This window comes from Phytophthora cinnamomi, assembly GCF_018691715.1.
Source record: "Phytophthora cinnamomi strain GKB4 chromosome Unknown Contig98, whole genome shotgun sequence".
In the NCBI taxonomy this organism is placed as follows: Eukaryota; Oomycota; class Peronosporomycetes; order Peronosporales; family Peronosporaceae; genus Phytophthora; species Phytophthora cinnamomi.
In genome coordinates, this window is record NW_027151031.1 from 194,340 (window position 1) to 210,859 (window position 16,520).

Consider the following 16,520-nt stretch of genomic DNA (forward strand, 5'->3'; position numbering starts at 1 on the left):
TCGGTTTATGGTTTCACGGTTTAGGCCACCACGGCCAAATGCTGTCGGCGATTTGTCTCGGGCCGAAACACATGGAGGCTGGCTGGTGCGGTGTGCCCAACCAGCAACGGCGATGGCCACCTCCTGATGGCCGGCTTGGCCGCACACAACGCCTTCGGTGCTTGAAGAGAGGCTCGGCTCTTCCCCTGGCATCTCCAAAGGAGGAGCTCAACATGCAGCTCACGTCGAGGATGTCGCCTCGCCGCTGGCGGCTGAAAGCGTAGAGGGCAGAGATGTTGTTAATAAGTTCTGTGTGTAGTCTCAGTGGTGCGAGCCAACCAGACCGCCTCGGGTGTAGGGGCTACAGTGTGCCCCCCCTGCACCAGGTTAGCTCATCGCTTGAAACACGTCTTCTGTTACTGCCGTTAGATACTTTTGGCGAGCGGGGTTGCGCTGGCGTGGTAGCACTTGGTTCCACCGGATGCAGAGCAGAACCCAGGGAGGGAAGATATGTCGACGGGGCCGAGCAACGAATGCTTCTCTCGCGGCTGGTTCATTTCGCATGGCGGGGTGAGTGTCCGACAATCTGTCCGTTTGCATGATCCCGGCTGAGTATCTTTACAGATAGGTAGGAAGCAGCCGGGGTGCTACTTGCTGGGAGCAATGAGTTAGCACGCTCGCTGCCACGGGAAGTAAATGCCTCATTGAGACGCGCGAGCCTCATGCCAGGAACTAAGCTAAACAAGCAACGAAGTCTGCGGTCGCACCGATCAAAGCCCCCATGTAGTTGCTGTACGGAGTCACAACTTTTTAAGAATTGAGCGTTTTTAAAAGCACGAGTCGTAATTTCAGTTCGAGCGGCGATAGGAGATGGTGCTGAGCGGGGCACCGAGACAAATAGCAATTCTTCAGAAACTCGACGAGCTCATCCTGTTCAACAGGAAATCCTCAAACACGGCAAGTCTCGCGTGACGCGCTGCGGGTCGAGCGCCATCTGACGAAGGCAAAGCGCCGTGAAAAATTGCGCGGCAAAACTGCAAGCCGCGGGAAGCCACGAAAAAGTATCATGCCCGCGCATATGGTTCGGCTCAAAGTTAAATGACCGGTGCAAGAGATGCCTCCGACAAGCTGCTCGGCTCAAGTAGAAGTGGCACCGCTTCGGTTGAGAAATGCCCTGGTCGGCTCTCCTAGCATGAGAGTGCCGGGTGTCGAAGTGTTTTCTTCGCTGGTGAGGAAGAGAGCGCCAAAAGCTGTCGCCAGCGACCAGCTCGAACACGCGGCTTGAATACGCACACGGGCTGCATGCACTGCAGCTCGTGATGTTCCGGCGCGATAGATCGCGATGGGTGCTTTGCAAGCCCAACTTCAACTTTGAAGGAGAGCTCGCGCGTAAAAGAGATCTGAGTCAGCTCTACATGAGCAAGCTCTGCTTGACCGCACTGCGGTCAACACACTCGGTTGCTGTTTCGGGATAATAATTGCTGGGTGGTCTACCTACTGCACAACTTGAATGTAAATTACACTGTGTAATCTGCGAAGATGTCACGGTAAAATACATTAAAATGAGCGCCGCCGAGTAATGGCGGGGCTCCAACGCGCTAGTGACGATGGCTATCAGACTATCAAAGGAATGAAGAATTCTTCACGCCACTGCGTTAGCCTATTGTGGCCATATTACTTGTCCGGGAAGTCCGCCTTGTCCGATCCCAGCGGGGACCGCGGGTCGTTCGGCGGAGACGAGATCCGGAACGCGCTCTCGACGTCAGCAAGCATGGCCATCTTCGTCTTGTGCACCAATCGGCTGTACCACCACAGCGACACGATGCTCAGCAGGCATAGCACGATATTGATCCAGAACACTGGGGTCAGCGTCGGAATAGCAGCAGGAAGCAGCGGGAGCACAATGCGAGACACCGAGGCGGCAGAGCCCAGCAGGCCCATGAGCGTGCCCTGCGGGCGACCGCCGAGCAGCTTTGAGAACGCGGCAAGTACCACAGCGGTTGTGATCGGGCAACCAACGCTCCACACGAGAAACTCGGCCACAGCAAGCTGGGAGAACGAGAGCGCGCTCGGCGCCATAACAAGCAGCACATTGCCACCCACGAGCATGACGAACCCGAGCTGCACCCACGTGACGTCGCGCAGGCTGTGGCGGAAGTACTCGATCGAGAAGTACGATAGCAGCCCCAGTAGACCGAGATAAAACTGGAAGTTGGACGCGTCCACCACAGCACTGACACTCTCAGGATCACTGCCAGTGGCCTCGATGAACAGTGGGATGTTCACCGTCTCAAACACCGACAAGATGCCGCGAGCGTTGAAGTTGAGGAAGATGAAGACGCAGGCTCCGATGTTCACGATGCGGTCGGGCATCGTCGTCGGGTCACTCAGCGTGTTGCTGACGCCCGCCGACCTCGGCGATTCGATGGGGCCGTCCTGCACGCCCACCGACTCGTCGTAGACGGTCAGCATGCCGATGATCGTGAGCAAGTTGAACGCCACGAGGATCATCCCCGGCGACGTGAACTTGTTGAAGTGGACACCCAGGAAGTACGAGTCCGTGTTGGCCACGAGACTCCCCAGACCGGGAGTCAGCGCGTAGCCGAAGAACACGACGGTCGCCAGCATCGTCAGGTACGTGAGCCGCTGGTTGATGGTGGTGATCGACGCCACGTCAGCGCGGCACACGCTGCGGTTGCCGGCTCCGAAGCCCACGATGAAGCGACTCGCGGCCAACGCCGTCAAGCTGCCGGTCACGTGCTGGTCGGCGAAGACGTAGATGAGGTTGCCCACGAGGCAGATGCCCGAGGACCAGAGGTAGACCGAGCGGAACGAGTAGTGGTCGCACATCCAGCCAAAGACCGTGGACGAGATGAGTCGCCCCACCGAGAAGAGCGACGTGAGCATGCCCATGAAGGCCAGGTCCCCTCCCAGCGACTTGGTGTAGAGGAAGAGCGTGGCCAGCACGACGCCGCGCGAGGACTCGGCCGCGAACTCGACGAAGTTGATCATGACCATGTTGGTGTACCATTGCGACAGGCGGCGGCGCGGACTGGCGTCGAAGTTCCTGGGCTTGGGCAGCTCGGCCGTGCCGTACGAGGCGCCGGCGTTGACGGACAGCGCGGTCATCGGCCTTGCGCGTGGTCGGGCGGAATGCGGAGTGAGAGCTTGCGGCGGATCGGGTCGGGAGGGCGAGGGCGAGGGCGGGGCGACGTCCGCAGCGACAGCCCTAGGCTTAGGCTCAAGGTCCTGCAACTGCGGCTGCCGGCAACAGAGTATCATTTCGTCGACACAAAAGGGGCGGGCGCACTGGAGGAAAACACGTCAAGGCATTGCCCGTGAGGGCCGTGACCGTGGCGAGACCTGCTGGCGCTCGTGCTGGAGGCGGGGGTGCCAACCATCGAGGCAGCGGAGACTGTGCAGACCGAGCCCCGCCCACAAGAGTTGGTGTCGCGCGTGGCGGCGTCTTGCTCGGCTCGAATCTCCGCCTGGGTAGGGTATGCTCCAGCTGGCGCCGACGCGGCGCGCGTGGGCATTTCGATGGTTGCACCACATGATCAGGCAGAGCGAAGCCATTACGCCGGACGTGGCCCTCATTGCGAGGATCGACCGCGAGGATTGACCGCGGTCGTGGTGCCTGTGCACCGTGCACTGCACATGCCGAGCTCAGCCGGACGGAGGTCTCCTTCAACGACCGCCCTCGAATCGGGGCACGAGGGCCTCGATGCACGCAGCTATTGGCAAGTCGCCGACGAGGTCCGGTGCGCGCGCCGCAGCAGCTGGCCGAGCGTGAGCTCAGGAAAAAATTGGCAAGCCGAAAAGTATCTTGTGCGTGTTCCGGCCTTGCCCGTCCCCATCCATCTCCATGTTCCGGCCTCGACCAGATGTTGAAGTCTCCCGCAGTTGGCCGACCGCGCTGCCCTTGCCCACTCGGCGGCAACGATCACTGCTTCGTGGCGCCCTCCGTCTAGCCCTCTGCCGGAACGTGAAGGGGCCCTGGCGCACGCACGGCTTCGTGGGTTCCTCGGCGGCATCACCTCAGTCGCTTCTGTTGCGCGCGACAAGCGCATCGATCACCTTGCCTGCACGACTCCTTATCTACCAACGCAGACTTCTGTGAAAGGGACGTGTATTAAGGTAGTACCCTTACAACGTTCATCTTGCAATGGCCCAGCCAGCGAGACCTGCCTTCGTTGGGGTCCTTCAGAGCCCGTCTTTCGCAACGACGACGCTGGGGGGATAAGCCTTTCAAGCCTTTTCGGTGTCGGCCAGCAAGTCCATCCTCGTTGTGTGCACGAGCCGATTAAACCAGCATAGCATCAACACGCTGAGTACGCATAGCGAAATGTTGATCCAGAACACGGGTGTCAGCGTCGAGATGGCGGCGGGGATGAGAGGCAAGATGATGCGGGAGACCGAGGCGGCCGAGCCGAACAGCCCCATCAGCGTGCCCTGCGGACGTCCACCCAGCAGCTTCGAGAAGGCCGCGACGCCAACCGCAGTTGTAATCGGACAACCCACGCTCCACACCAGCATCTCAGCTAGTGCAAGCAGTGCGATTGACAGGTCTGCGGCGGGCACCATCGCCAAAACTGCATTACCAGCAAGGAGCGACAAGAAGCCCAGCTGCACCCAGTTGACGTCCGAAATGCTATTGCGGAAGTACTCGATCGAGAAGTAGGACACCAACCCGAGCAAGCCCAGGTAAAACTGGAAGTTGGACGCCTCCACGACGGCACCCACCGAGCTCGGGTCCTTGCCCGTGGCCTCTAAGAAGAGCGGAATGTTGACCGTCTCGAAGACCGAGAGCATTCCTCTCGCGTTGAAGTTCAAGAAGATATACACTGTAGCCCCGACGAAAATGATCCGGTCCGGCAGGCTGATGACTTCAGGCCGCGCGTTCGTTGCTTGCGTCCTTGGTACAGACTCTTGTGGGCTGTCATGACTCTTTACTGAAACATCGTACGCCGTAAGCATCCCAACAATGGACAGGACGTTCAGGACGATCAGGATGACACCTGGGGCTGTGAATTGGTTCATGTGAATGCCAAGTACGAACATGTCGGTGTTGGCGACGAGGCTGCCGAGCACCGGCGTGAGTGCGTACGCAAGAAACTCGACCGTCGACAGAATTGTCATATAGGGCAAACGCTGGCTGACGGTAGTCATGGCAGCGACATCCGCGCGGCAAACACTGCGGTTGCCAGCGCCAAAGCCCACGATGAATCGACTCGCAGTCAGCACGATCAAGCTCCCTGTAGCGCAGTCCTCCGCCAGCAAGTACACAATGTTCCCCACCAGGCAAACGCTTGAAGACACAAGATACACCGAGCGAAACGAGTAGTGATCGCACATCCAGCCGAATAGCATCGACGAAATGAGGCGGCCAACTGAGAAGACAGACGTGAGCAGCCCCATGTGGCTCAAGCTACCTCCAAGCGACTTGGCATACAGGAAGAGCGTGGCGAGCACCACCCCGCGTGAAGCTTCAGCCGCGAACTCGACGAAGTTGATCATGACCATGTTGGCATACCATTGCGTGCTTCTACGGTTCTTCTGCACAACTTTGTTATCGATGGAGCCGTACGGTACGAGGCTGTCGTCTTGCAGTGGTACCGTGGAGTAGTTGGTCATGTCGAGTCGCCTTGGCACCGAAGGGGCGAATTCCAGAGTAAATGAGAGCTCGACGGCAACAGAAACGATCGAAACGGAAGTCGAATCTTCATCCGCGACGAAGTCGAAACGGGACCGCCGCTGCAGGAGGTTAGTGCGCACGCAAACGCGATCGGGCCCAGGTGGTTGCGTGGCAGCAGCAAAGACTGCTCGGCGCAACAATACCCAAGACCACCCAACCTATTAAGTCAATAGGTTAATAGTATTAACTAATTTTACGCAGTTGTTCCTGCAGATAGCTGCAGTTAAGCTGGTGCACGAGGAGGAGTTCAATAGACAAAGGCTAAATTCAATTACATTCGAGATCGGGTACTACTAGTATAGGCTCATTTGTCTTCAAAATCGACCTTGTCAGACCCCAGGGGAGACCGTAGGTCATTCGGCGGTGATACAACCCGGAAAGCATTCTCAACATCAGCCAGCAGTGCCAACTTCGTTCTGAACACGACGCGACTGTACCAGTACAGTAGACCGACGCTGAGCGCGCACAACGCAATGTTAATCATGAACACTGGAGTCAGCGTCGGGATAGCAGCAGGCAACAGCGGAAGGATAATACGAGACACCGAGCCAGCCGACCCGAGAAGACCCATGAGAGTACCCTGTGGTCGTCCGCCAAGTAGCTTCGAAAAAGCAGCCACCACCACGGCAGTTGTGATCGGGCAACCGATACTCCACACCAGCAGCTCCGCGAATGCAAGACGGTCAAACGTCAATGAAGCGGGCATTACCACAAGCAGAACGTTACCCGACAACAGGAACATGAACCCGAGTTGCACCCAGTTGACGTCCGTCATGCTCTTGCGGAAGTATTCGATGGAGAAATACGACACGAGCCCCAGCAAACCGAGGTAGAACTGGAAGTTGGAGGCGTCCACGACAGCAACAACACTGTTGGGGTCGCTGCCCGTCACCTGAAGGAACAACGGGATGTTCACAGTCTCGAACACCGACAGGATGCCACGCGCGGTGAAGTTGAGGAAGATAAACACCATAGCACCGATGTTCACGATGCGCTCCGGCATGGAAGTCAAGTCGGACAGCGTGTTCTTCGTGGCCGCCGTGTTCGGAGACTCAAGCGGGCCGTCATGAATGCCAATGGACGCATCGTACGCGGTCAGCATGGAGAAGATCGTCAGCAAGTTGAACACCACGAGGATCATGCCGGGCGACGTAAACTTGTTGAAGTGCATGCCACAGAAGAACACGTCCACATCCGCCACAAGGCTGCCAAGTCCCGGAGTCAACGCGTAGCCTAGAAACACAACCGTCGCCAGTATCGTGAGGTAGCGCAGGCGCTGGTTGATGGTGGTCATGGCCGCAACATTGGCGCGACAAACGCTGCGGTTGCCGGCTCCGAAGCCGACAATGAACCGACTCGCAGCCAACACAGTAAGACTGTCTGCAACGTGGATGTCCGCCATGAGGTAGATGAGGTTGCCCAGCAGACAGATGCCCGACGACACCAAGTACACCGAGCGGAACGAGTAGCGGTCGCACATCCAGCCAAAGACCGTGGACGAGATGAGCCTCCCCACCGAGAAGAGCGACGTGAGCAGACCCATGAAGGCCAGGTCTCCGCCCAGCGACTTGTTGTAGAGGAAGAGCGTGGCCAGCACGACGCCGCGCGAGGACTCGGCTGAGAACTCGACGAAGTTGATGAGCGCCATGTTGATGTACCATTGCGTGAGGCGGCGGCGAGGGCTCGGAGTGAAGTCCTTGGGCGGCGCGTCGGCCGCCACGGTGCCGTAGGACGAGCTGGCGCCAGAGTTAAGGCGGGGGTGCTGGACCATCGCGGGCGCTGGCAGGTCGACGGAGCTTGTGCGCTGCGCGGGGGATGCTGGAGTGATGAAACTGAAGTGTGGCGATGCCTGCCATCTTGGCGCTGACGTCGGCTCCGTGTGCCCTGCTCGACAAGCATTCTGGGACGCGCGTGTCTATTGAGAATCTTGCTGGAGAGTTCTGGACTATACATGCATAGCCGGGCGCGGAAAGTGGCTTGGTTTCAGTATGGCGCGCGAGCGTGAGATTCAGGATTTTCGTCAGCGCCGCCAGATGTGAGCGAACCAAGCGGAAAAACATTGCTTTGGGCTGTACATTTCGGCTCGACGCGGCTTGGGCGGGTGGATTTCTGGCAGGCAGCTCAGGAAAGCTCGACGTCCGCGGCACTTTCTGTTATCATTTGGGCGTGCGTGCGGGCTCCACCATCATGGGACATGGCACAGTTCTGGGCGTGCAGAGGCCGAGCAGACAGCTCAACAGCAACCTTGCTGCTCAGGTTACAGTGCCACTCTGCACTTGCAACTTGCGGGCCTCGCGCCGGCATGGCAGCAGCGTCCAGGCCTTAGATACTTTTTCTTGGCAGCACTGGCGCCACAGCTGTCCGGAGCAGATGGGAAAGCGGTCGACGGCATTGTTGATTGGTCCAGACGGAGGCTCGTCATGCGGAACTGTTTCGAGAGTCGAACATGGCACTGCGCGTACGCGAGCCGGCGATAATGCTGTAGCTGTCTACACCGCCTAGAATCACTGGAAGGCAAGATGCATGCCTCAGTGAGGCAGCCTCACGCTGCCAGCAAATATGTCAGCATGGCCACTGCCTATAACACCGCGGCACAGCGGCCACAGGACGAAAAGCGCTCGACACGCACTCAGGATGATGCATCAAAACAGAGAAACCGATGGAAAGCGGCGCCTGTCCACACCATGCGGAGCCACAACAAATGCGATGCTTGCATCCTGCGACTTGCATCTGAGAACACCGCCCCGCTAAATAGTCCGTTGCGGCTCGATCCCCACCTACAGCGCCAACTCGACGGTCTCACATTGCAGCAGTACTGAGTCGCACCACACGAACGCGAGCGCTTTAGTCGATTCGATTTAGATCGCAGACACCAAGTTGAAGCGCTCGGCGCCATCCGATAGGCCAGACGAAAGGTCTCCCAATGTATGTACACCACACCTTTATATGTACAATTGATGTATCATACCGCCTTCTCAAATTCCGACTGAACGGAGCCATCCCGCACAACCCCGTTCACGATGGCGCTGGAGCTGGCCAAGACCGCGGAGGTGCGTCGCCCTCTCCTGCCTCTCTCGGTGCACCCACCCGTCCGCTTCCCCCGCTAACCACGTCTCCGCCGTCTCTAGAACAAGATCGCCGACTTCTTCGCGCGCGAGGACGCGCTCTCGCGCCTGGGGCGGCTGCACAGCCACACGCTGCGCGTCGTGGAGGAGGAGCTCAAGGCCCCGCGGCCGCAGGAGACCACGTACAACGTGCTGGACCTGGCGGTGCAGAAGGTGGTAGAGAAGCTGTCCTGGAAGCTCATGACGGAGGCCCACGCCACCCCCAGCAGCGTGGGCGTCCCGGCGCTGCTGGACCTGTGCATTGCCGGCGTGACCAGCCGCTTCCTGATCAACAGCACGCCCTACAAGGTGCTGGAGGACCTGATGGAGGGCCAGACCATTAGCACCTGCGAGAAGGTGTGGGAGCTGCTGGAGTCCCGCAAGGACAAGCTCACGACGGTGGGTAGTCTGCTCGAGACCCGCTTCCTCCTTTGGTTCGTGGCTGACGAGTGTATCTTGGTCGTGACAGCCGGATTTCATCGCGGAGAAGGGCCGTACCACCAAGGCATCGCTGTGTCTGCTGCGGATGTGCAACGCGCTGCTGCGTCGACTGTCCAAGACCCACAACAGTGTCTTCTGCGGCAAGATCCTGGTCTTCTTGTCATTCACGTTCGCCCTGTCCGAGCGCTCGGCAGTTAATCTGACGGGCAAGGCAAACGTGACCAACGTCACTGTGTTTGAAGATGAAGATGCGTTCGACTTGGCCGAAGCTACTGACGCCGCCAAGGCTTCGGAGATTGTACCTGGCCTTGACGTGAGTACATGCTTCGCGTAATGCGTAACGGTGTGCCCAGTCTGATACTTTACGCTGCCGTCTTTTTAATGTGCAGATTGACAATGATCCAAGTGCGGATGTCGGCCCGATCGACTACAACCTCTATCGCACGTTCTGGGATCTGCAGAGTTTCTTCCGTGAGCATCAAATGGCCGCTCAGTCGGCGGAAAACTGGGAGAAGTTTGTATGTGTGATGGTTGAAATTGTTGTACTCGACGATGTGAACCCTTCAATTAACACTTATTGGTTGTGCTCAATGCAGTTCACGGAATTGAATGTAGTACTCGCCGCTTTTGAGGGCAATGCGTTCTCTCCGGATGACCTGGAGCGCTCACGAGACTTGAGTGGTGGCCCAATCCACTCTGCGGATGTTATCATGCATGAACCAGAGGGCGACTCTAGCAAGAATCTTGGAGATCAGACCTCACAGGAACACTTTTTCCAGCCGAAGTACTTGACTAACAGCCGCCTGTTCAGACTGCAGCTTCGTGACCCGATTCTACGGGAGTGCATGCTGACTCAATTCCTCATCCTGTTCAACGACCTGGCGAGAGCTAAACCTCCAGCAGGAAGCACAACCCCGAAAGCCAAGTTTGCTGACCTGACTGAGCGTGTAGTTGCACTGCTAAAGCAAACGCCGTCGGATGGCGAAGGGTTCAACGATATGGTTTCGTACGTTCTCGAGCGCGAGCGCAATTGGGTCAAGTGGAAGCAGGAGAAGTGTCCTGGATACGAGAAGTATCCGCCTGTGGCAGACAAGGAGGCATCGTCCGCTCCTAAACAGATGGTGAAGCGGGCTCGTCGGCAGCTTACCTCTCCTCTGCTGGAGCAGATTCTGTCAGAGAGCTCGAAGCCATCACAAATCTTGGAAAAGATCAAGGGCAAAGAAAGAGGTAGGCCTGAGTTCTTTACTACTTATGTGTCGGCAAACCACGTAACTGACATGCTTTTGCGTTATGTTTTACTAGCCTCCGAGATTCCTTTGACAGCATACACGGAGCGCTTCAAGGAAGCATGGGACCCCGAGAATGGTATCGAAGAAGAGTACTGGCCAGACAAGGATGAAATGGTTTGCTGGAGGACTATGCGTGCGGCAATGAAGGCGAGCGTTGATCACTTGGACTTGGCGGTTAACGGTACGGGGGCGCTGGTCAAGGGTGTCCTTGGCGTTGTGGCCGACGATGCGAGTCAAGAGACGACGGACACTGCAGCGTCAACACTTCGGCAGTCCTCTTCTTCATCTCCTAAATCTGGAGTTGCTGAACACATTATCAAGAAAGAACAAATGGACGACAACGAGATCAACCATGAAGCAACCAAGAAGGACCACGCATCTGGCACCAAACGGGAAAGAAGCGACTCGCTCAAACGTGCTCAAAATGGAAGCGAACCACTCGTCAAGCGTGAGCGCATGGGTCGTAGTAGAGTCCATGATAACGACGTCGAGGTACGATGATTTATATTGTAGCAAGAAGTGTGTGGAATACTGACGTGGGTGTTGTGCTTCCAGGATGGCGAGGCATAACCGCTTTAGAATCGCGAGGTTGGCGGCACACCGATATTGGCGCTGCAGGATTCGATCTGTTTATTTTCCGAATATTCTTCGACCCTCAATTACTTTGAAAAAGTTTGCAAGACTGTGAACAGGCCCGAGGTATATGAATTTCTCGATTAGAAATCCCGAGAACGTACGGGAATAAAATTTGGCGGACCCCCCCTCCCCAGATTTTTGATTACCGGTAGCTTCCAGACTGATGGACGGCCCTTTTCTGGTATATTTCTTACCAAATTTGGGATTTGTTCCGACCAAAACGCTGCGGGAATCACTCCAGCACTCATAATATGAGTGCTGGAGTGCCCTAAATCCGAGCGACAAAATATCTGCGAACCACAATAATCTTAAGTAGATGATAATATCATCTTAAGTAGATGATATTATCATCTACTTAAGAAGTTTGTCTTATTGTGGTTTGCAGATATTTTGTCGCTCGGATTTAGGGCTTAGATCGATCTCTGAGATAAAATAATTCGAAGACTTAAAAATGCGAGACGGTAGTCAATCGACCTCCAGGCGTAGGTAAGTCGCACCACCTCTTCCTACTTAACATAACGAGCGCATCGTTGGTTCTCAGGACACCGAAGTAATGTTGCCGGCCACTGCTACTCCGGTACGGCTCTGTTGGACGTGTTTAACGGCTCGTCAGCTTCGTCTGTGAGTGCACGAGCGGCTCCTGCATCACTGGGCTTTCCGCTTCTCTGTGGCGCAAGCAGCTCCCCGCCATGTAAGACTACATGTTGATACTACGCTACCATTTTACTTAGGAAAAGCGTTTCGTATGAACTGCTGTAGATCCTCTAAATAAATGTAGGGTGGGCTTTCACGTACTTTCGAACACGGGTAACCACGGCACTCGGCCAACGCGACGAGCGGTTAGTTCGATCTCCTTAATCAACCACACCATCGGTCAAAACAACTTGTACCAACGTTGCAGTGTTCGCACGTTAGGCCAAAATATATCGCTAACATACGGTATACAGATTCCATACACTGTACTCCACGGCGATCTCTCAAAATCACGATGGCTGCTTTCACACTGTACAAGCTCACAACACTCCGTGCATGACGTAGGAACAGGTCTTCATAGCTCCGAGCTACGATTGAGGAAGAAGAACCCCATACCAATCGAACTCAACAATAACCGGGACTCAGTCTGACTTGTCTATCTACTTATGGATTTTGAGCAGCACCTGTGTAGCAACTGGCTCATGGTAGTCAAGCCAGGAATCTCTAACATCTTTATGCGCGAAAGCCACCGCTGCCATTTTTCCGCCAAAGGTCTGAAACTTCTTGCCGGTATTACTCCTGATGTGTACTTCGGAAGCACACAATCCGGCTAACAGTCCCGCCATACGTGCTTGCCGTGCCCTGGGCAGATCACTGATCCAAATAGAAAACCATAGTCGCTGAAGAAGGATTTCCAGAACCCAAAGCTGCTGGTGTATCTCCCAAGCGTTCCTTCAGAGGCGCTCGCACGGTTTACTTGCTGCTTTTTCCGCTCAACACTTCTGCTCCGTTCAATATCTGTACTATATTGACGCTATAAGTACTAGGGTGCACATCGTACGACCGTCCCGGAACCACGCTCGGCCGAAACAGGTGGGCAGAACATCGAAAATGGGTCTGGACCAATGCACAACGACGTAAGTCATCTTGGGCCTCTGTGTTGCGGCAATTCATTCTACTGACGATCCTTGTGAGCGCTCGAGAAACCGTTTGGATCCGGACTTGGTGCCTTACCCTGTGGTTGGAAGGTAGCGATCCGGCAGACGGCGGTACCCCAATTTCGCTTTATGCACCATAGCCAGGATAACGGAAGTCATACTGATCGCGGGAGGACAAATATAAACCGAACTCGTATTACCTGGTAAGTGATGCCAGCCTACATGCCCTCCCCGACAACTTCAAGTCCGCTGTGGACCCCTTTGTTTAAGATCACCCGGGTATACAAGTCGTCGAACGTAAGAGACATCTGGAGAGAGTTGGCACAATGTATGGCGATGAGCACAACGGTCGAACGTGCAACTTTGACCACCTGGAAGCGAACGCCCACAAGTTGTCCGTTCTCTTTCGGTATCTGACCCCGAATATTAGGTGGGGTGACCGAGCGCTGTCGGCGGCGCCATCCGCTACACGGTTCATTCGGCACCACTGCGCCCGTCACATATCGACCGGAGAATGGCATCGTTCAAGTCCGACGCACTGCTGGTACTCGTGTGAATCCGGACGACGCTTCCAAGACTCGCGTGATGCAAGATTCCGAGCGTGGATGCCATGGCGAATATCCCCAAAGAGGACAGAGAAAACAGCTTGGTCAAAATTGCACATTGCGTTAAGGAGTTGCAGCGGTGCGGAACGGGGAACATAGTGCCTCGTGGGACCGTGTGCCGCGCGGGAAACGTCCGCAATAGCGGACGGATACCATTCTGCCACTGCATCCTGGATGGTATGCAGAACGCAGTGGAAATGATTAGCGCAGCGAATTAATTACATGAGCTGGTGCTGACCCGTGACCACCCCCGTACATCCTGTCCTGACGGAAGCCTCTGGCGTCCTCCTGAGACAAGAAGTGGTCAATTGGGCGACTATGAAAGTTGACAGCGTACAGCACATTGATCGATATTTTAGCTACCCGGTAACTACTGCGGAGGCGCTCCCGTTGGATTATTGCACAAGCACGGTCATGCGGGTTCAATAGGCGAAATAGTTCAAACTGGTCCTCGTCTGTCGGTCCCTGGTGAGCAGTGTCGTGAACGATAGCCTCGTTTTCGGAAGGTCGGAAGAGACTATTATCAGCCGGCGGGCACAGTGGTGGTTATCGGGCATGCGATCGTGATCTGGTATGGGCGAGGGTGAAGAGAACGTCGCTCTGAAACGTATTGGATCGCATGACTGTGCTCCCGCAAACACCCAGGTGGGTCCCCCATTCTGCCGGTCGCAGGCGGGTAACGGTCAGGCGCAACAACATCCTGGGAATGGGCTGAGGTATGGGAACCCGAGCTAGCAAACCTTGCCGAACTAATGACACGAAAGCTGAAACGCGGGCTTTCATCGCTCGGTGATGCTCGCGTTGTTCATGAAAGCGGTTGGTCATTATAGCAATCCCAGACGAAATGTCTGGAGTCGCCAACACCACCGGTTGAACCGTATTAGAGGCAGATAAACCCACCGACGGTTGGTACGTAAGATTGCGCTCAGAAAGAGCATGGCCACTCAGAGTAGAAGGAACATCACGTCAACTGGAGTCGATAACGTTTCTTCACGAACCGGTAATAATAATTATGAGGCCGGCTCCGATGATCGTGAGCGGCATCTTCACCGTTATAAGCTGGTGGAGATGTCACACCAAATGCATTCTCGATGGGGCGAGCGATTGTATTCTCGCCCCTGGATGAAACGCTGACTGATGTTCACTGTCGATGCCGCAGTAACGCATATGCCTGCTGTAGTTTCGCCCGAGCGGAAGCCACAGAAATCGGAGTCGAAGAAAAATAAACGCTGTCCACCAGCTGAAGAACCACGGTGGACGAAGGCCCGTAGGAAAGCCGTGACAAAACCCAAGCATGAAATTGGGAACCGAAATGCTGTGGGTACTTACATCATCCTGTGGGATTGCAATGCGGCGAGCCTCGTTCTCATTCACTGCCCGACAAGTGCTTACGCACACCCACATTCGTGGGCATAGATCTGTCATTACTGTGAGTTGAGACCCGTGTCTTTGATATGTTGTTTTACTATGCTTGCAAGTCTCCTTTATGTGTTAACAGACGAGATTTAACACGTTAGACATGACCCACAAAAAACGAGTATTTTGGCCCACGCGCCAGTAATACGCTCACGAGCTCAGTATACAAAAATTAAGTGAACTAGAATGGTGGCCACACGCAACTTCTACTAGAGGTGTGCACTAATGATGTCTTTCTTAATCCTTTCAACCCCTATTCTGTATTATACAGAACGAGTGTATAATTTGTTGTACAACAGCAGGTTTATACTCTTGATGCTTGTATATTACTGGCCGAGCGCCGGCGGTGGGTCCCAATCGAGTGGATTGCCAACGCCAAACAAAATATGTACACTCTGTGGGGATTTAATCCGTGACCTTATAGATGTGGGTTAGCCACCCTCCAACTGCACCAATATTGGTGGTCGTGCACAGGTTGGAACCATTAAGTAACTATACTTCTTTATGGATTGACAGAACCCGCAAACGCACTAAACTTCATAGCCACAATGACCCAAACGTGCTTCATTCCCGATTATTTATATTAGGTGTCTAGGAGTATCGTTAAGAGTTCAGGCCAAGTAACACAAGTAACTAACGTAAAATATCGAATAGTACGCGGTAAAGTACTTGAACGCCCTGTGAATTAAACGACCTCCTCAATGGCGTTCTATAACGAATACAACACTATCAATATAGCGTGGTCTTAATTTGACGCCTATCGTGTATAACGCCCTCAAATGCACTGAAGGGCGCTTTATAACAATAGACCGCCGTGTACTATTCGGTATTCTACGTTATTAAGAAAACCTTATGTACACGAACTTTCGGTATCCTCGAAATTACTTTCGTACTTAATTCTTTCGCTGATTCGAATTGTTGTTTTTCCAGACGTATTTTTGAAGTTCCACATCCTCTTCACTCTGGCGGGCATTGCTAAGGTAGTAGAATCCACCGCCTCGCTAGAACCGAGAGCGAAAAACACTGTTATGTGTGGGGTTTAAACGCTTGCGTCGCTCGCTGTCCGCGCGCGGAGGAAGGGGCAGCAGCGGCAGGGGGGGGGGCTATCGTGGCGGCTGTCAGGGCCGCGCTGCACTCGCGCGGGTCTACCGCCAGCTTTGGTGACGGTGGTCACGGTAGGTGTGAGTAGGCCGCTGCGTCGGGGCCGTTCGTGCACGCAATGCAGCTGCTAGCGCCCGTCCTGGCGTGTCCTTCTGCGAATACGTCCAATACGGTGATCGCCTCGCAGCAGGCACACCACCACAGTTGCAGTCCCAAACCGTCCACCGTAATGGATCCCGGGAGCTGCATGTCTCGCCGGCAAGCCCACTGTTGAGAACGTACCAAATTAAGAAATGATAGCGATCGTGTTCGAGTGCGTGCCAGTGATGGGATCGACGAAGTTGAGGCTGTGACTTACCCAACTATGAGCAGAGTACATACTTAGCAGGGTGCGGTTGTTTTCTAGGGTATGTTGCTTGGTGCCACGCTCACAGACGTAGGTTGCAAACATGTCGGACAGGATCTTAGTTATGCAATTGCAAACGTCTGTATTATATTAATGGAACAATACATGGGGATAGATATTACAAAAACCGTACCCGGGGTTGATGGATGTCTTTGTAATGGGAAGAAGCGTTTGTTTAGTACGCTTATCGTACACAATTCGTCCGAACCAGCGTCGT

The 16,520-nt window shown here is 55.0% G+C and overlaps 3 protein-coding genes across 3 annotated transcripts; 1 reads left to right on the forward strand and 2 right to left on the reverse strand.

Moving 5' to 3' along the window:
• Window positions 1–1,653: 1,653 nt before the first annotated feature.
• IUM83_16238 (Major Facilitator Superfamily (MFS)) lies at window positions 1,654–3,108 on the reverse strand (the record flags this gene model as incomplete). Its single annotated transcript, XM_067941107.1, has 1 exon — window positions 1,654–3,108. One exon carries the CDS (start codon window positions 3,106–3,108, stop codon window positions 1,654–1,656), a length of 1,455 nt encoding a protein of 484 aa, XP_067783604.1.
• A 2,870-nt stretch (window positions 3,109–5,978) lies between these two features.
• Window positions 5,979–7,445, reverse strand: IUM83_16239 (Major Facilitator Superfamily (MFS); the record flags this gene model as incomplete). Its single annotated transcript, XM_067941108.1, has 1 exon — window positions 5,979–7,445. The coding sequence occupies one exon, from the start codon at window positions 7,443–7,445 to the stop codon at window positions 5,979–5,981; it is 1,467 nt and encodes a 488-aa protein (XP_067783592.1).
• Window positions 7,446–8,694: 1,249 nt separating this feature from the next.
• Window positions 8,695–11,078, forward strand: IUM83_16240 (putative THO complex subunit; the record flags this gene model as incomplete). The annotated part of the gene is made up of 7 exons (XM_067941109.1): window positions 8,695–8,724; window positions 8,803–9,177; window positions 9,248–9,532; window positions 9,609–9,737; window positions 9,816–10,446; window positions 10,522–11,000; window positions 11,064–11,078. 7 exons carry the CDS (start codon window positions 8,695–8,697, stop codon window positions 11,076–11,078), a joined length of 1,944 nt encoding a protein of 647 aa, XP_067783632.1.
• Window positions 11,079–16,520: the final 5,442 nt, after the last annotated feature.